At 41.1% G+C, this 20938-nt stretch overlaps 1 protein-coding gene across 1 annotated transcript in view; it reads right to left on the reverse strand.

Moving 5' to 3' along the window:
• LOC115045427 (mannosyl-oligosaccharide 1,2-alpha-mannosidase IA) overlaps positions 1–20938 on the reverse strand; it is a 163170-nt gene that overhangs the window by 59042 nt on the left and 83190 nt on the right. The window contains exon 3 of the mRNA XM_029505102.1: positions 9778–9893. Within this exon, the coding sequence (XP_029360962.1) occupies positions 9778–9893 (116 nt within the window). The remainder of the gene's footprint in view (positions 1–9777; positions 9894–20938) is intronic.

A 20938-nucleotide genomic window follows, 5' to 3' on the forward strand; every position in this document is an offset into this window, starting at 1 on the left:
CACCTCAGGTCACCATTTAACAGAAATCATTTATTTCCCTGACTCTGGACCAAATTAACCAAAGTACGGGTGTCTAAGCATCCTGTGTCATCAATAAATTACATAGATCAATGAAAACAGAGAAATGGATACAGATATATATATATATATATATATATATAAAAAATGTATAAAACATGCATGAGAGTCTAGGAAAAATTTGCATATTAATAGTTCCGCATAATGAATTACTGTATAACACATGATTGTTGTGCAGGAGGAGCTATGGCAAAAAGGAAAATTAATTAATGGGTGTAATGAGTCGCTGGGTACATCACTGCCTTAGCTTGTAGGGTGTCTGCTTCAGGAGCGCCATACAATGTTGCTGACAGTGTTTAATGCCGGTTCCTCTGTTGATGAGGATTCAGCAGGCATGGCAGAGGTTGTCGTCAGATTCAGCCCACATTTGCCTGGGACGTGAGCCTGATTGGTATGGCCGCCGCGCCGCCGCACCGCCGCGTGCCAAAATGCTGACGAGACTGTTGCCTAGTGGTGTGTCTTGCTCGGATGCTAATGTAATGATTTACTGCTAATAAAGAGGCATCGTTATCACCGGGCAGATGACTCCTGGCATCGCTGCAATCCAGGTTTCCACTTCCCGACATTTCAAAGCCAAATTAGACTGATGTGACAGAAAAAAATTACCCAATGAGCCCACGATAAAAATTAAGCAGATGATTGCCTCTTCTACTAGAGCTGGTGAGTCACACTTAGTGGCTGTGATTTAACTGAACATCACTAATTAACATGGAGAAATCATGAAAGACCAATTAGATCCTGCTACTCTAATCTCTGTCTGTCTAAGCATGCTGCACACTGAACGCTGCTGCTGCTGCTGCTGAAACGAGTTTCCCAAGGTCGCCGGTCTCCGCCTCGCTTTTTTTAAAGACCAAAAAGCTGAGGCTTCTTTCGTCTATTTTCTTATTTTCAGTAATTAAGGCTATGATAAACGTCCAACCTGAGAGAGTGGTGATGTTGATGTCAACGATCCGACCTCTGGAGCATTCAGAGAAAGGATGGAGAGTGTTGAAATGATTGTTTTCAAATTGTTCCAACAGATTTCAAACAGACAACAGCACAGTGAGTGCGAGGACGCACAAGCTCATTTTGTTTATAGATGTATGCTTTTTCAAAATTGCTTTAAAACAGCCACGACTGCTGCTAAAGAGGATTGTCTAATGTTGTTAATGAAAGTTTGCTTTCCCTTCAATGGACATCTATCATTACACTATATTATTAGTATTTTATTACTCAGTGCGGGGTTCTAGTTTGAACCCAACCTAATCACATACGAAATAAATAATGCACCTAATTACAACAACGTAATGAAAAAGAGCTTATTTTTGCTTGAGTGAGATGAGCCTTTAAATTTTTCAGCTACAATGAAAATGTCAGGAAGTAATGGATCATTCTGAAGCCATTATTCATGGTGCTGGTTTGAAATTGAAAATATCTGTTTTGGATTTTTTCACACATTTTCTCTGACATCGGACGGTAATGGCTAGATCAGTCACATGATGTTTTTACGTCTAACTGGGGAGGAGATGCTTCCTTTTTTTTCATCGTGGGCAAATAAAGGCTGATTAAATGGTCCGAGCAGAGCGGTATTAAGATAAACTGCAGGATAATGGTTCGGCTCTCCTTAGGTATGATTTATTTTATTTCGTTGAAAACACTTGCCTCGTAGAATATGATAATTAATCATGGTGGTAACGTCTCCCTAAACATCCCCATATATAGACACGAAGACACAAAGGAGAGAATGTATTTCACATCATAAACATTCTCCTTTAAATCTCTTGCATCGTAAATTAACAGCCTGGTAAATTATTAATCAAACACTGCCAGCGTGATAAATTATAGCTGAATTACAACCCATCCCATTACCCTTTCATATTTTTCTTTCAGATCCTCTGCTTCCTGAAATATTTGTCAATCTGCATGGGTCTATTTCGGGAGTTCATCATTATCTGTTGGTGCGCTCTCTCTCTCTACATTGGCAGACACAAATACAGACGACTCAGGCAAGCGGCATTGTGTGCACAGGTCTGTGTGCTCTCCCGGGGGATGCAGCGGCTCCCCCGCCGAGTCCTTTATGATGATGCTCCCGTCTCGTGGGATTTTGCTACGCTCCCACTCTGCTGCTATTATTCACCCCGCTGCAGTCCATCTTCCCTCTTCCTGACTCTGTGTGTTGCCGTCTGCCTCTGTCTCTCATCATATGCCTCCCACCGCATTTGGCCTTGCTGACTGAGCCCCATCTTTCAGTTTGTCTCGGCAGCACTTGCTCCCAAACTGCTAACAAGGAAAAAAATAAATAAATAAAAGGAAGAGAGAAAGAAAAAACCAAGAGGCACTTGTGCTGCTTAACGTTCCACAGTATTCACGTTGATGTATTAAAACACCCAGCTGTGTCGATTAGGCCGTTAACTGAGCTAATTAATGCAACCGCTATAAACATTTCTGTTTCAATATACTTGCCTTCTCGGCTTCAGTCATATTTGAATGAAACTAAATTACTTATAGTTGCTTCAAAAAAATCAGTTTCTTCCAATTAATTTGGAGTTTTATGTCTAAAACATGGCTCAAAATCTAATGTGGTCATTTTCTTAACAGAAGGGGTTCTTGTGATGAAGCTGTGGAGTTCTTTTAATATCCTTTTAGAGTTACTGTTTCATGGAAGAGCATTACGAATTTATCTGTAAGGCGTTATTTTCCCATAAGTCAATTAATAATTGAATCCTGGAAATGTCACACAGTTGTGAAAAACAGCTCAATTTTGCTGGAAGCTGGCTTTTTTGACAAATGATTTGTCAGTTATCAAAAATCTTGCCATTTATCTTAAATTATGTTGTAGAATATTATTTGAAAATTAAATTTTACTATATATTAGAAGAGATGATGTGTTGTTTTGTGCTGAACCTGATTTTTTTTGCATTCTCAGAAAAGGAAAGTGGCTCACTGACAACCTTGAAAATGTAAATCTGATTGCCGTTCTCCTTTTTGTTCCGAGGTTCTAACTGTGTGTGTTTTGTACTGTGCTGTCATTGCTGCATATTTTCCACATTTGAAATCCATAGATCATTTATATTTTTGAGAGACTACCTAAGTATTAATTCTGAATCTTAATCAGGTCCGCTCTCCCATCTCAGCAATTACCTCTGCCAAATGAGTCGGTGGAAAAGAAAGTGCATAACCGATACAAACGATGTTGGTAAATATCCCTAATGATGAAACACCCACACAAAATGTCCTTTGCCCTACGCATGCCGAGACAGAATGTCAATTCAGCTTGACCTCAGCTCGGGGAGGTGGGGGGGGGGCAAGGCGTCCTGACTGAACCATCTCCAGGTGCTGTAAATGACGCTGTCTTTCCTCAGACTGGGAACTGTCTGGATCTCCATTTATCGCAGACAGGAGGTTATTAGGGGTCAAAAAACACATCTGCAGAAGGTAAACAACAACCTTTCTCTGGGTCTCCTCGTTACCAGCTGTCACTTTTAAAGTCAAACGTAAGCGTACATTCAGAAAACAGCTTATTAACAACTGATTAAAAATGGGCTTAATTGCACGACGAGGCACATAATGTGGATGAGGACGGGCAAAGAGTGAATCACAGAGTCAACATGATGACATTTCCAAGTTTAAAACCTCAGTCTTGGAAATATAGTCAGAATAAATTCGGCTGCTTATATATATATATATATATATATATATATTAGTTCACAGATTAAATCTGTGAATCCTCAACTGCCTCAGCACCTTTCTGTCTCGTGTGTCTTATGTTAGACTGGCAGCTCAAACCATTTCCCGCTTTCCCGCTTCTGGGCCTGGTATTTTCTTTAAGGTTGAACAGATTAACAACAACAATAAGCAATGCATCTGGGCAACCTCTCCAAGAAAGTCAATTACATCTTGATTATACAACAGTGACATATACACTTGAGCCATTTTCAATCTGCTTTATGATGCTGCAAAGATGATTTTGAAGGTGATGAAATCGAGACCTCAAGCTAAAGCAGACACTAACTTCGGGGAGATGGGATGGTTTTTGTTCAAGGATGATGTTCGGGAGATGTGCTTCTCACAGAGCACAGCTTCCACCACCATTTCTGTTTCATTGCTGCTGAAACGGCACCCATACCACGCCACGCTTTCCTTCGCATTTTATGACAACCACAACAATAAGGCGAGGGCAAAACAACAACCTCATAAAAAACACAAATAGTCTACAGGCAGGTTTGCAGCTCTGCAATGCTGTGCCACTAAAATGTTAAAAAAGCCACAAAGACGACAGCTATCCTGGTGTTAAGCAGGTTAAACTGTTTGTTCACCTGTGGCAGCCTGTTACAGCAGCTCTGGCTCACGAGTGAATCTTTCCTTTTGTATGTCATTTAGACATTCTTTCTATCTTATCTAGCTTATTCTTCTGTTTTTTTTATTTTTCTTATATGCCTGATATTGCTGGAACAAGCAAATTATCCCAATGAAGGACGAGCAAAGAATAATTATCTTATCAGATTAGCTTAGCATGTTAGCATGCCCACATTTGCTAATGAGCACAAAATACAATGTAGAGCTGAGAATGAACTGGTTGCCATTTTGTCGCAGGTATTTGGTCACAAAACCAAAACATTCAGCGATGTGAAATGTTGTTCTATTTCAACATGAGAACCTAATTTCACAAACCTTTTCAGAAATTTCCCTCTATACCACATGTTGACCTCATTGCTGTGTCGGAGGAAAGGAGGCCACGTGAAATCGTGAGGCTTCATCACGAGGCAACAATGAATATCTTGTGCCAACACATTTATTTGATGTAGACTTGCTTCTTTGACGAGTGAGATCTTTAACCTGCTTGTGGCGCTACACGAAAAGTTCGGGGATCATCAAAGTCAGCTGTCAGCTAAAGCTGTTACCCCCCATGACCCGGTGGAAGATGGGTGGATGGGTGGAAATTTAACAGCTGTTGAGATATTTCAGTTTGGAGAAAAGCACTGGACCAACAGGCTGACATTGCCATCACTAGAGACACGCTTTCACTGTGATTAAAGACCGTTTACAGCTGGAAAATCAAAGCTTTTAGCAGGAGGAAAGTTTTTACTGCACTTATATGAAAATGGAGGTTTATATCTTACACAATACACCTGCAAATACACCCAAGTATCCCATGTGATGCCTTAGCACATCACATGGCTGGACTGTTAACACCTCCCACACATTTCATCCACTGTCACCTTTTTGAAGTCACTGACCTCTCACCTGTGCACACTGCATCGGGCACAATCCTTCAGATATAATGGCAAAGTCTAACCTCTCCCACTCTGCTGTCTAGTGACATTTTGCTTGCACATGCCAACATCTGCGCTCCCAAACTGCTCCAGGGAGGAAAAACGCAGCATGCAACATGACAGGAAAAAAAAAAAAACAAAACACTTGTTTTCTTCGTTCACCCACGAGACTTCACACTTACTTAAGTGTCATTTGAGATGTAGAATTACAGGCCTGAATGTGCTAATTATCCAGTCACTTTGCCTTCCTGGTTTTGCTCTGGAGATTTTCTCTATTGTGTAGCAAGAGTTATTGCCAGCGCATTTTGCAAGTTACGCTTTAGAGGCTTCATGGGAATCATCAACAAACACACAGGGAGACACTTTAATCTATAGACAGCAACAATTTCAATACCAGCATGAATGAGACTTCACTCATGTGTGTTATTCCTCTTGTTCCGGCTGAGGAGACAGAGCCTGAAGTTACCTTACAGGCTTCACATAAAGTTCACATATGACTTCACACGGATGACTTTCTTTGTTCAGTGAGCAGTTTATATATATTCCACATCCACGCTAAGCCTGTCGATTTTTGACAATTCTCTGATTATTGACGAAAGCTGCCAAATGTGTTCAAATCCTCCAATCAATTTTTTCAGAACAAAGCTTGTAAGGTGTCTGAACAGGCCCAGTTTTCACCACACATGGTCCATATATCCAGTAAAAGCTCTTATTACAAATTATTTGCAAGTGCAAATAAAAATAAAAACCTTATATGAGGACAATAATCTCAATGGTGAGCATGGACCCCTGCAAAATAATCCCCCGCCCCCTGCAAGGCGTACCATATCCAATGAATCACCCACTTACAACTCTATCTGTTTCTTTGTTTTGGTTTTACAAAGAGATAATGATGCAGCCAAGCCTGTGTGTGTATCTAAACAAGTAAATAAAAAGCTGTGGGTGAAAGCCCTAAAAGGCAGAAGAAATGGGAGCTGGACAGAGCTGTCAGACTCAAGAACCCCCTGCAACGCTAACTGGCAGCAGCAATGCCAACCATTTCAATTCATGGTTTACGTAATAGCTTGTGGAAAAAAATGGCAAAAGCTACGATTGGCAGAAACTTTCTGGAGCTTCTTTTGTCTTGATAATTGGCTTCACTCTGTCCGCTGAGCCGCTCGTTGGGATCTGAATCTGGAGCTTGTTGTTCGTTTCAAAGTAGTAAGGTCTAGATGCATTTCAAAGAATTGAATTTGCTCAGTTGGCATGGAGATTTGAAATCTGTTCCCTCTGCCTTGCAAAACCCCAGAGTTGAAATCAAAAGGTGGCGAATTCAGCAACTGGCTTTGGTTTCTTTCCAACAGAAAGAACTAATTCTCTAAAAACCGAATGCAATGATTGGCGGCGGATGTCCAAGCCTCCTGGAAGGGAGAGACAAGACTGAGACATATTGCAAATTGCTGTCATGTCTGTAATACTGTAATGCTGTCCTTGTCTCTCCGCCTTTTGTTTCTCTGCTAACACGTTATGGACCGGCTGTCACTATGTGTTGAGCTCTGGTTGACAGACAGGGCTGAACAGATTAATCTAACAAGCTGCTTTGGTTTGCAGCATGAGTGATTGTGTCTGGTGACATTGTAATGTAACTAAGAAAAGTGCGTTTATGAAAACAACTGTGTGTGCATGTGTCTCTGTCCTTTCCTTTGTCCACATGCTATTGTGCCTTTGCATAGAATCAGGCATAAAACAACACATCAGGAGAGGAAACGAGAGATTATCTCTCTGCAACATTGCAACCTGCAACATTTTTAGTTCTCTCTACGTCTTTGTGGCAAATATTGTATGAGGCAGTGATTATTAAAGAGGACTAAAGTGACAGTCATGAATTGAATTAAAAGAAAAATGTAATTATACAGGAGTTCCTCGTTTACCTTGTGTGTGGCAAGTAAGGAGTTTTAAAACATTAAAGGTCAGAGGCCAGAGACAGGATTTCTTCTACATAATCATCAACACTGACCAAATTATCATAGACACAAAAATGCATCTTTTGTGCTTATTAGAGAAACAAACATATAAATGTATATATTGTAAATATCTGTGACAAACTGAAAATCTTCCTAGGAGCTGCAGTATTTTGATTTCCTTAAGTGGTATTTTTGAGATGAGGACATCAGAAAATCGTCGGAAAGGCTGCTGAGCTGTACCCAAGTATGGCTGACGGACCTGGACATTGTGCAGCAGACGCACTGAGGAGTGACAGTGATTTGATTTGAAATTTAAAACCATCACTTTCTCTGCGTGACCTAACGAAGCCTGTGTTTACCGTGCAGGTGTAAAATTATCCCATCAAATCCATAAATGTGAGTGGGTGAAATGGAAAAAAAAAAAAGCTGTATGGCCTTTTTTTCTAAGAATTGAATTCTGCTTTTACTCAAAACATGTAAATGACTGACCCCCCCACCCGACACACACACACACACACACACACACACACACACAAGAAAACTATGAAGGGAGGCTGATGGATTGTGGCAGATCACTCCTGTGACAAAGTGCAGTGTGAAGCGTAAATCTGTGTTGGTTGTCTGTATGATTGGTGACCGTGTGGCGGTCCGCCAGCGGCTGCCATTACTGGCTCTCAGAAGGCTGCTGCAGCTAGCAGATACAGTTCCTCTCAAAGTTTATCGTCAGACTGAATGCAGGGAGACTCTTAATCTGAGTGTGTGTCTTTGTGTAGTGTGTGGGCTTCAATCATTGTTTGGTATTTAGATTTAGGGTTAAAAATCAAGTTTAGGTTTAGGAGTTTTGGGATTCAGTGTGACGGTTTAGATGGTTTAGTAATACCTAATGACAGATGCCAGTAACTATAAGTGTGTCTGTATATTGTACATCTCAGGTCTATTATTCATATCACTGACTTGTAAGAATTATTGCCTCATTGTTTTCACAATCCTGCAGCTGCAGTCTTGAATAATGACCGTAGACATGCTAATGAAGTTGACCTTTGTCTCTTTGGATGCAACATGTTATCATATCGTGCTATTAGACATCTGTGTTCAATTGTGTCATAATTAGTGTATGCATTCTTAAACCCTGGGCAAAAACATGTTTTGGAAGGTCACACAGCAACAAATTCAAATCATTTCATCCTTGGGTCCAAGTTTAAAGACATTCCTTCACGGTGCTGCTGAGAGAGTGCAAACTACGAGGAGACAGACTGAGCAGACATCCTGAAAACACAAAGCCCCTGGTCACAGCTGCTGCCAGCACACTGGCATAAAGACTGAAGGTTTTCCACGAGGTGGGGTTTAAATTAACACTCACTGCGCATTTCTTTATAACCTGGAAACTGGCAGTGACAGCACTGAGCTCCACAGCATAGATTCAAATGATAAACACACTCCTATTGTGTTGTCTAACCCTACAAACTGGGACCGCTCCCGAGTGGAATAAACACGCGTGTGGGTGCCCTGGCTTGAGATTATCTATTCCTACACAATTCAGACGTGGCGTTGGCATCATGTGCGCTACGCCACACGCATCTGATATAATCAGGATTTGTTTTTCTTTTTTTGTTAGCGAGAATCTTTGAAATAAACAAGTTATTTTTTTTTTTTAATGCTAACTGAAACAAATTTTAGTCAGCAAACAAAGCGTCCCAAAGCTGACACATCTGACACCCTGTCATAACAAGCTGTGAAGAGGTTTAATTATTGCCTCAACGCTCACAGTCATAATGAAATATCTGAGCCGGTAAACTCTATATAATTACACATTATTAAATAAACTGCTTTTTTATTACACGTGGTGAAAAAGTTGAGAAATGGCCGCTCTCATTTACAAAGCGAACAAAACCACGAACAAACTGACCTACGCTTGACTGTTGCAGCAAATCACACAAAGATCTGTCCTGTTTGTTTTCACAATCCACACAATCCCCACATATATCAGAAGTGGGAGCCTTCAGCAGCTCCAGACACCATCATTACAGACTCAATGAAAGGACTGAGGCCTCTTTTTGCCTCTTCTATCCCTCAGTTTTTCTATCTAAAACACCCCTTGGATGCCTCCTCTCCTCTCCCTCTTATTTATTTATCACATTTTCTGCCCCACGGAGACCATTCAGAGAGGCAGAGAATCCCATCAGTCTGTAACACGGCGTGGCCAATGGCCACACAGGAAGCTTTTGATTCCGCCTGGAATCTCTTCAGCTTTGGAAAACTGTCAAACTCGGCAGGAAAAAAAAAAAAAAAAAAATGCACTCAAGCACAAAAGCAGCGCTCAAAGCCGACCCAGCATGCTCAGTCACTGCTGAAAACTTAATGTTGATGGAGTTGAAGAGCGCTGGTGAGTCTGATGGTCGGTCGGGGGTCGCACATGGGTTAAATGGGACTTTAAAGTTAATTATAGACCAAACAAAATGGTTAAAATCGAGTTTTCAGTTAGACGAGTAGAAGGAGTGCCTTACCGAGTTCAGGTCCAGGCTGCTCTGCACCCACTGCTTGGCATCATTGTATTCATCCATCAGGCCCATTATGTACAGCGTGTCCAGTGAGTCAATAATGGATGCTCCTCTCAGGCCGCCTGCAAAATGTGATAGCACTCAGTTAGTACCTGAAAACACAGTCGCACAAAAATATCAAATCTCAATGTCATATTTTTCTCAAAAAATATGGAGAAAGTTTAAACAAGCTTGGGAACATTTGAAGTGTGCTTTAATTGACCTTATTCAGCTGAAAATACAGAAGACATCAAAACGTTTCGCAAACAAATTTGCGCATATGACTTTACAGACCACATCAATCAAGTTCACATTTAATATCGCATGCAGGCATATAAAGTTTTCTCTGCACTTCAACACATCGGCCTATATATATCATGATATGTGGCTTAGGGATGAAAGGACTTGTGTTTAATAGCATTAAAGATTAACTGTTGGGGAGTGTAGCATGTAAATAATGTAGTGATGTAAATCATTTATTTAGTATTTTTAAACACACCAGTCATGGTGAAGGTTAAAACAAGTGATGAAGGGGATTAGGATTTATTTAACATTTTTAAATTTGAGAGGAAACTGACAACCACCGCTCATCTGTGCCATAAGCTTATTTTTTGACCGATTTGAACGGTCATTCACAACTTGACATGTCTTGAGGAGGTTTTTTGAAAGTGAAGAGTTTTTGTTACAACAGTGGAGCATCTTGATGCCCAATAATACTTTCACCCCTAATTCCTGTGGCAGTGAGGGAACCCATCCAGGTGCTGTAGCCTCAATGTTTCATATAATAAAGAACCAGGCTCTGCTGAAAATATATAAAAAAAACCCCCAACACTTAATAAAACAGGGCAACGAGGGAGTACAGTGGCCAACAGGCTGTTATGTAAACTCAGTTCCTGGTGAGAAAACAACTGTTCAGATTAAATTAAAATTTTGATTAGCAACAATAGCCAGGGCAGGGTCTGCGATAAAAAAAAGTAAAAGATAAAAGTCCCTCACATGCTGAGCTTCTGTAATTGCTGCAGTGGTGTCAAATGATAATAGTAAAATGGCTTTGTGTGGTTAAGATGAAAAGCATCTTCCCTCAGAGAGTCAAAGCGACAGCGAACGCAACACGAAAATCGCGTCTTTTAGGAATCAACCAGATGAGGGAAATGAAAGGAACCGATACATTGATTATAGCAAACGTTTAACAGCTGCTCTTGCAATACAGTCGCTGTTTGTGTTCCCCTGGTTAACTGTCTACAGGTGAGTGTGCGAAATCTGCCTGTGTGTGTGTTTCTCTTCAGAAATCCCATTTGAAGCCATTCATTTCACAAACTAAATGAGAAATGCTCTGGGGTGTTTCTTCCATCTTGGTGGCCTTATGAGAGATTGCACAGCCTATTTTCATTCTTATATGACCAAATAATATGCAAATGAATATCACAGAGACAGCTCGGCGCAAAGGAAAAATAAACATTATCCTTAATGAATTACTGTAAAAGAGTTGAAGGGCAAATTATAGTTTGGAAGTTTAATAACAGTGAACTGTGACTAAATAGAGTCAAAGTGCTTGAGGGCTCTCGTCGCAGATTACTTAGAAAAAAAAAAAAATACAACAGTGTGGAAACTGACCTGGTTAAATGAGAAAAGTGATGAAAAGTTTTTATATTCATCCCTGAGAAGAACCTACCCTGCAGTAGAAGGCTAGATTGATCTGATGCAACCTCACGGCAACACAGCACATCAAAGTTTTTGGTTTTTATCAGACGTTAATGTTAAAGCTCACCGCACATGCAGATGATAACCAGACCTTTGGGCAGCAAAACACAAAACGTTGAAGTGAAACTCGTCCCTTTTGCATTTTTTTCTGTGAAGTGTTGCTCTCTGCTGCATTTATTATTCAGCTGATATATTTTTTGTTTTTGTCACTGGAGGATTATTGCAAACTCTGCATTTTCTGCTGCACAGAGGATTTCTGAACCTTTTGAGTGGGGCTAACGTCATTGTTTCTATCTCACAGCGCCTTTTACAGACACAGCAGGTTACTCTTCTCAAGCAAAAAAGCTATAAAATTTGATTGTACACTCCCTCACCAGCATCACATGGCTGTCAGATGGTCTCTAGCCGATGAACTTTTAGCAGCAAGACAGCACATATTTCAGGAGTTTGTGAAGGCAAAGAACAGTTAAAGTAAAAGTGAATACCACCAGTTTGGTCCTTGGGTAACTTGGAACACATCTCCAATCCAAATGGAAATGGCTCAGCAGGACCAACCATATTATCTTTACATGGTGATCATACGTTAATGCTGTGTGTTGATAGCTTCTTTCAGTTGTCCCAAAGTGGTTCAAATATATAAACGAGGCTCCAAGGTGACATCTTCAATTAGCTTGTTTTGTCCAGCAAATTATACAAATCGCAAAGAGACGATAGTGTAAAGCAAACAAAAGGAGCACATAAATGAGAAAGACACACATAAGTCACTAACATATGTGCACGAGAAAAAAGCCACCACTCCTTCACTGAATCCCTCAGGCGATAACTCAAGAGGTGACATTTTAGATATGGAGCAGACGTCAAGCTCATTCACTGTCAACATGTTTGTTTAACTCGGCTCTAATTGTCCTCTCATAGTTTTGCATTTGCAATCGGTGTCCACTCGACGAGCTGGGCTGAGAGAAACCCCCCCCCCTCGAAATTTAACATCCTCTCCATAGCGTTATGGATTATCTGATGAGGTCAGTCGGACTGTTGAACAGCATGGGGGACAGAGATCAATGACTTAGCTTGACTGAGTGGCAGGTGCCATTTGCTTTGCCATAAATCCAGAACCATCTCAAGCAGCAGAGGTAGAAAAAGTGCACTTTAAGCTGTATGTGTATTGGGGAATACAGCTACCAGGGTTTTTGCCTGCTGGCAAATCACCTCATCCTGTCAGTGAGAGGGCAGCGCTGGCCTGAAGCGAGACATGTGTAATCTGCATACCTCATGTTCTAGGACATACGCGGTGTCAGAAGCATGTTAGGGGAGATTCCACTTGTGTTACAGAATACGGAAATCCATCATATTTTAGATGTAACTCAAACTTGGGCTCGATTACGTAGAGAGAGTTTGCTTACTGAGCTGCCTTTTCTCCATTAAATGATGAATAGTGATGGTGGATCTGAGAAGATGGGTGTAATCAGATATCTAATGCCCTCTGGTTAGCTTCTAGCGCAGTTCACTTTGGCTTTAGGCGAGGCAGACGCGTGCGGAAGATTCCTATTGAAAACGGCGCCAAAGCTGGAATGATTGATTGACTCTGAGGATAGACGGAGCAGATCGATCCATCATGGTAGACTCTTCGGCTTCCATTGTCTAAGACCCTATTTATTTCTGTAGCCCCTTGCCACAAATGGAAGGTGTCTTGGGGATCGCGTGAAGACGGCGGCAATAACTGTGCTCAATTGCGTATTTATGCAGGCATGCAGACAGTCATGACAACACAGGACCTCTCAGTATGACATTTTATGCATGACAATGTCATCGAAGCATGTGCAGCAAAGCAGAAAGATAAACAGTCAACAAAATCTCAATATAATGGCAGAACTAATAAGAATGAATATGGAGCGACACGTTTTATTGGAAAATTATGCATCACATTGACTAAAGTGTTGGTGAGATAAAACGCTGCGATTAGAGCCATCAGTAAATTAAAAGTGAGAATATTTTACAGGGTGCAGCATTTTATTTTGGGGGCTTATAATTTTACTTTACGCTGAACTTAAATTGTTTAAATGAATGATAAAGTCGTATTTAATCAAATTTCCATAAAGCCACGTGAATTTAGTATTGCTCCAGAAAAGCAGAGCTGCTTACTTTGAGCTAAATAGGGTGTTAGAGGTGACACACTCATTACTCAACAGCCCAGTTGAGAGCCATTTGCCCTTGATTGGTCCCTGAAAGGTAAATACAGCCGATGTTGTAGCCAATAAGTCTGCAGTAAAACAGAGAGAAGATCTATAGATGACAATGGCAAATGGTAATTGTTACATAAATTTTTTGCCTGATTTATAAGTTTATTGGTCAGTCTATAAAATATAAAAGTTCTAAATTAAAAGTTTATTAAAAGAAATCTTCTTTTAATAAACTGAATTAACTAATTTCCTTTACACATGACTCAATTGATAAATCTATTATTAATACTGTTAAATTTGTGTTTCTGTTAATCAGCCTGTAATCAATTTTTTTTGCTCCCATGTTGGATGAGTCATGACATTCATTTGCTAAATTATCATTATATTCTAGCGACAACAATATCCTCATTTTTTTTGACCACCAGTATTAAAAGGAAAGAGCTGTGAGTGCGTGTGCAAGCAAGAAGTGTACACAACAATGTGAGTGTGCGTGCGTGTAGTCAAGTGCACGGAAAGCCATTAGCGAGACTTTGGCCAGTGGACGTTCATTCATCATGGCTGTCACAGGTCAGTCAGTGTCGGTCAGTGGGGCTGCATTAGACAGCCAAAGTCCATGTGATCAATTACTCACTGTGAGCTGTTTGTGCATTGTGTTATTACTGACTTCACTTTCTCTTTTTCTTGCTGTTCTCTCTCTTTTTCCTCTAAATGTACACATACACACACATATATATATATATATATATATATATGTGTGTGTGTGTGTGTGTGTGTGTATGTCATGGAAATTTGATTAAATACGACTTTATCATTCATTTAAACAATTTAAGTTCAGCGTAAAGTAAAATTATAAGCCCCCAAAATTAAATGTTGCACCCTGTAAAATATTCTCACTTTTAATTTACTGATGGCTCTAATCGCAGCGTTTTATCTCACCAACACTTTAGTCAATGTGATGCATAATTTTCCAATAAAACGTGTGTATGTCACACACATGTCACACAGGAGTCGCACACACATATATGTATATATATATATGTGTGTGCGACTCCTTTATTTAATCCCCTCATCAGATGCTTAAGAGGAAACAATTTAACCAGCATGCAGTATGCGATGCATGGAAAATATATGCTAAAACATAACCCGCTTTCAGAGATGGATCGTTTTAATGCACCCATGGGAGAGCTGGAGTGGAACCAGAGCTACGCAGTATGTCTCTCATTTTCAGGTTGTGTGTCACGGCACAAACAGACAAAGGGATAAAATATTAAAGATGTGGTCAGTAGGTTGTGTTGTTAAGATCATCAAAGTGAAGCTAATTGATGCAGGCATTGAGATTCACATTAATTGCTTTGGCATGTTACCACCGGTTGCCTGTATCCAATTATCAATTGCCAGGGCAATGAGCATCTTGTTAGCACTAATGCTACCTGGCACCGGAGAGACAGGGTTTGGAGGCCTATGTGTCTGTGTGACATTAATGATATCTAGCTGTTTGCTATTCGGGGCACATGGCGAGCTCCACAGATAAGGTGCATGAGGGAGATGTCACTGTAGGTGAGTGGACTGAGAGCAGCAGCAGCAGAGCAACGGAGAGGCAGAAGAAAGTTTGGAAGAAGTGGGATTACGTAAGGTCAGTGAGTTGAGTATCAGAAATGCAGGGAAAAGTGGAGAGTGAGAAAAGTCTTTCGGTGTGTCTACAACTACTCCACCGCCTCACTCAAGTCTGCTTAAAGAGCAGACAGCAGATTAGGCAGATCATATCAATAATAGGTCGGAAGGGAGGCTGGACTGGATGTACTCCAACTAATGATGCGTAACATTTGCTCACATCAGCCAGGTCTTGAGGTGCAAGGCAAATCCTGCTACCTGCACGCTGTTCCCTCCATAGTGATGCCATTACTGAGCTCACAGAGCCGACGTGAATGTATTCAGAGGAAGAAAGGTTTGGGTTCACTTGATTAGCACAGAGCGTACTTCCAAGAAGAAACAGCACCAGTGCCCCCAAACAACACATTTACATTAATGACTCTCCTCTTGTTCAGCAGAAGTGAAGGGAAATAAGTAGTATCACGAAGTCAGGAACCCCACAAGTTTGATTAGAGTGGAAGAAGGAGTTGGCTCAATAAACAATTAGCCACAGCAGCCGTAAATTTGCTTCCCATGACCATCAGTGTTGGTTTCACAGTGGTCCTCTGATCCTATTCAAAAAAATGAATAAATATACTGTCCCATAACCTTAAAAAAGTAGAAATTTTGAAGAATTTGGAAGAACAAGACAAATAAGGTAATTCTGCCTTCACGTGTGGAGGTGAAACTATGTATGTATGGAAATCCAGTTTTTATCATCAGCAGGTAAAAAGAAATCCGCCGGTTTATTAAATTTTGACACAATTTAGCGGAAATGTATTTTGGCTGAGGTAATTGGTTTGGTTTGCTTCGGTTTCCACTTTGATATGTCCATACAGAGTTTTGGCTGCTGGTGTTTGTAGGTATCCTAAAGTGTTGCACGCTGCAGGGCACAAACAGCTTGGCTGCCTTCCAAAGATAAGCCAGCAGAAACTAACAGTCCCACTATCAAAGAGAAGTTGCACTAAGACCTCCTTATGCAGCCGCAAATATAAGACCCTTACTTTCAGATCCTATCCTGCTCTCACTACGAGATGTGAGTGAAAGAAACTAATACCTCTGATTATCATTGCAAAGACTCTTCTAGCAGTTAGTTCAGAGTACAGGAGTGCATACATGGGGCTCATTAGAAATGATTAGACATGTTCAATTAAATCTTTTCCTTCAAGGCTGTGCATCTGTTCTCTCTACTGGACAAATTGTGCTGGCAATGTAGTTTGCATCCTACAATCAGCTGCTGAGAAGATTGAGCCTGAAGCGATACTGAAGACACAGCATGCAGTTACCAAGAGCACAATGAATTTTGATAGGTTTGCCACATATCACTCATCACCTGGTCCTGAAACCTTTCTGAAAAGCGGCATACTTATAGCGTGCCTGCGTGAGCAGGTGTCAGCCAAGAGGACAGAGCTGTTTGGAGAGGTCTGTTTCCTGAGACGAACTGTTTGAATCACGAGGCTAAGGAAAGATGACCCCACCTCAAGGAATATGCAGAGCTGTGCTGCAAGTGAGACATTGATGTAGCACCCCTTGTTCAGAGGAAAGCAGTGGAAGATGAAGGGAGGTGGAGCGGCTCCGAAAACAGCCCGGCTGTCAGAGAAGAGAAACCACGTCAGATAGCTGATGTCAGTGACCTGTAGCCTTCCTTGAAATCATACTGTAAGCAAGATTGTCCCTGATGAATAAAATATAATAAAGACCATCAGAGGATTTATGTGTAGCATCCAAGACACCATCACTTCCATTACTCAGACTTTATTTCCATCTATCTATCTACCTCTTCAGTCATGACATGGTCTCATACCTGAAAACCATTTTCTGTCTGCCTTTTTCTGCCTTATTCCCTCGTGGTGCCTAGTACCACTGGGAAGATCTGCGTCGACTATTTGACAACTGCATTTTGTAAAATTAGCAGCGAGTCTGAGAAAGTTCACTCCTCCTTTGTTCTGTGGATACATCTTGTGTGACTGCAGAGCTGCTATGGCTACCAGTACTGTGCATATCAATCTCCTGCTCAGCATGTGCGATCATACACTACCAAAAAAATAAATAAAAAAAAAAATTAAATCACACTTCCCTGCAGTACCCACACAACCACATGCTCCCCAAAATAGAGCACATTGACCAAACGGAAGGCAATGACTCCTGATTGCATCCCATCTCATCCCACACAGCACTGTGTCCCTCCATTTCCACCATTATGATAATCACACAGTTGAATTGCCCGCAAAAGGACTTGCATCTAAAATGATGCTTTGTGTCTGCCAGCCGATAGCCCTCACTTGGCAAGACAAAGGAAAGGACAGGGAGCTGATAGATCAAGGCACATTAAAGCCAGAGTCAAAGTAAATTCGTTCCATAATGCGGTCTGCAGAGGAGGAGGCCTTGAGCTGAAACCACAACCAGCAGGAATCCTTTATTTTAAAGCATTTAGCATTTAGTCTCTGCATGTTGCATCAGGTGGCTGATGGATACTTGTCAGAGGGAGACTTCATCAATCTGCATCACTCACTATAATATATTAATTTATAAGCTTTAATGAGAGCTGATTTGAATTCCTCCTCCTCCTGTCCCCAGTAATTTTCAAGATTCGTAGCAAAATTGGAAAACATGATTAGTTTTCCATCATTGGTGGCTTGGAGACAATCGCACAATTTTTGAGTTACTTGCAAAGAACATTTTCACAATACATTTTTTGGATATATTGTGGGTAATTTAATAACAATAATTACTGGTAGTAACAGGTGTGTGCAGCTATCTTACTGTGACTGATTCACAGGCAGATTCAGGAGCAGGAGTGTTGTTTAAAAGCTTAAAAGAGTCAGCCAGTTGTTTGTTACCATATGCCAAAAGGGTTTCATATTTGACTGGCTGCTACTGACAATTATCAATACAACAAAGTCAGAGACTAATCAGCCAATCACCACCATTGCACATGTTAATTTAATCAGAGACAAATACCAAACGCACACTGTCCAGACATGATTACAGAGGCTCCAGACTTCCAACGGTACACGCGTCAATCTAATTGCAGCAATGTAATTTGCCACTCTGGGAGAGCGTGGCGTGTCAGTGCAGCAGCCCTGTCTGAGATGACAGCCTCTCAGATGAGATTACACACCCCACACAGTGTTACTGAACCCCTGGCCTCCTCCCTCTCCCAAAAGCCTCTCTCCTGCATTGATCAACAGACATGCCAGCACAGTGGGAGAGGGGGGCTATCATAGATCTGATGTGCCGTCTTCCCGCAAAACCAGATTGGAGATGACAGCTGAAGCTAAAGGCTCTGATTAGGTAGTTGATAAAGACACTCAAGTCTTGGCACCATAGCGACAATCCAGCCAGTCATAATGTCAGCCAACTTCAATTTGTTAACTTCAAGGAAGTTAACAAATTGAAAGAAAAAAAAAAAGTCTCCATCAATAAAGCCTTCTTCTTTTGCAGTACGAGTGAGCAGAATGAACAATACATGATTTTTTTTCCATCTCAGGTTTTTGCATGTAACCTAGAAATGCACCTTTTGTGTTTAATCTCTGATTTCCTCTGAAGAGTAAAAAAAAAAAAAAAAAAAGCTGTTGCTTCCTATCCACTCTACCAGACTTTATCTCATCTGATAGAGTGTTTTAGCTCACTGGTTGTGCACTGAAAAATGCACAGCCCAACCAATGTCGGAGATATAATAACCTGTTGACAAAGAGCACCCGTCAGATGGAGAAATTAAACCAGCCATCTTAAAAGAGCAGCCGCTCCGCATCATTTGTGCCACCCCGCAGGTATTTAAGGGTAAAGGAGGAACCTGGAGTTGGTGAGGTGAGTGTGCATGTCTACCGTTTCTGCTCACATGTATGTGCTCTTTTGCACACAGAGATCTGATTCCTGCGGAGGACAGCGCAACTCGATCAGGTTTTTATCACGTAGCAAAAGAAATTGAACCTTCTGAAATTTATATAACATGAAACTGCAGGATTATAAATATATATATAAAAAAAGATTTTAATTAAGGAACATGAACTTTTCACATTTTAATCAACCTGTGTAAAGTCAATTTAAGCAGCTGTCTGTGCATTGTTAGGTACTGCGGCTGCTAGCTCACCTTCAATTTCACACTCAATTACAGCAGGAATGCAAACTTCCCACCAATATTTCCGAAAGGAATTCAAGTTAAACAACTTCAAACACTTGTCCCCATTACTCAGTATCAATTTCTGTTTCACCACACCGCCCGTTTCTCTGTTTATTTCAGTGTAACCCTCTTCTGTTTTCAGGATGCTAAAGGCCATTAACACCATTCAACCTCCTCCCCCCCCCCCACCAGACTGCCACCTCTGAAGGATGGCCCAGGTAGACTAACAGGTTCAGTTTTAAAGTTCTTCAAATCCTCACGGCATGGTACAACAACGGTGGGAATTTATTTCATGTAATTTTACTTATTTATTATACCCCAACTTTCCTCCACTCACCACAAGAGTACTCACAGAGAACCTCAACCACCTTGTTATGATATGCTATGGCTGCCTGGCAATGAAGCCTAAATAAAGCTTCTTTTTTTCCACAGAGAAAGTGCAGGAGCCATTAAAAGGAAAAAAAAAAAAAAGGGGGGGGGTTAAAGTGCACATGCATGTGCATATGACCGCAAAGGTCAACACATTCTTCTGAAACCAGCTCAAACTGTCCGAGCTATGATGCTCACTTCAGGAACAGATAGGATTTCTGCTCTGTGGGTTGCCGGCATGTGAAGGAGCAGACGCTAGAAGCTGGGAGAGAGGAAAGCAGACAGAAGATACTGTGAAAAGTAAACACAACAAAGGGCAATATCAGTAGAGCTGGTGCCAAATGATGAATGAGCATGGAGACCAAAATGAAACCCTCCTGACATGTGGGGGTCTGAGGGGAATTTAAACCAGGGGACTTGTCACTGAGAAGATTGGAAGTCTGATGAGCCACAGTGGACTGTTTCCGAGATGATGAATGAAAAGATGGGTGGACGTGTTAGCACTTCGAGGAGGAGTTATTGTGAGACTCTGAAATATTAAGGCTGAGAGTGGTGACAGGCTGCAATGAAGCAAAGCTAAGAAAAAAATTAAAAACCCTTTATATTAATAGTTCCTAAAGAAGTGAATGAAGCAAAATCTGTACCCCTCCCTAATGCCACCACGAGCTTAAGAGCTTGGCAGAAGACAAGTGATTAAAACTGCCAAACACTGATTACTACCCACCAAGCGGCATGTCTCAGGTTGCAGAGACGTCATCGTTAGAGTGACTCCGGCTCTACGTCACTGCAGGCTGATCGGCGATTGCAGTTTTAGAATCAGCAATAAATGCTGAGACAGTTCGCAAGCTTCATCTGAATGCAGCACATCTGACCCCTCACCCTCTGCGATTGAATCGTTACATTAGAATGGAGTACAATCCCTTATAATCCTCCTGCTTCGTCATACATTTTGCAACCAATTTTTCATCATCTTGGCCATAATCCTTGTGCAGACGCTTGGTGATGTGTTTGTGTTCACTGAGGGGGGACTTGTTCTAATCCAAGATAGGAAGAGGAGAAAATTTGGCGGTTGTGATAACAAAAGACGGCTCTATTTTAATGTCCTGTCCGTCTTTCTTCTACAGTTAAA

This window comes from Echeneis naucrates, chromosome 6 (genome assembly GCF_900963305.1).
Source record: "Echeneis naucrates chromosome 6, fEcheNa1.1, whole genome shotgun sequence".
In the NCBI taxonomy this organism is placed as follows: domain Eukaryota; kingdom Metazoa; phylum Chordata; class Actinopteri; order Carangiformes; family Echeneidae; genus Echeneis; species Echeneis naucrates.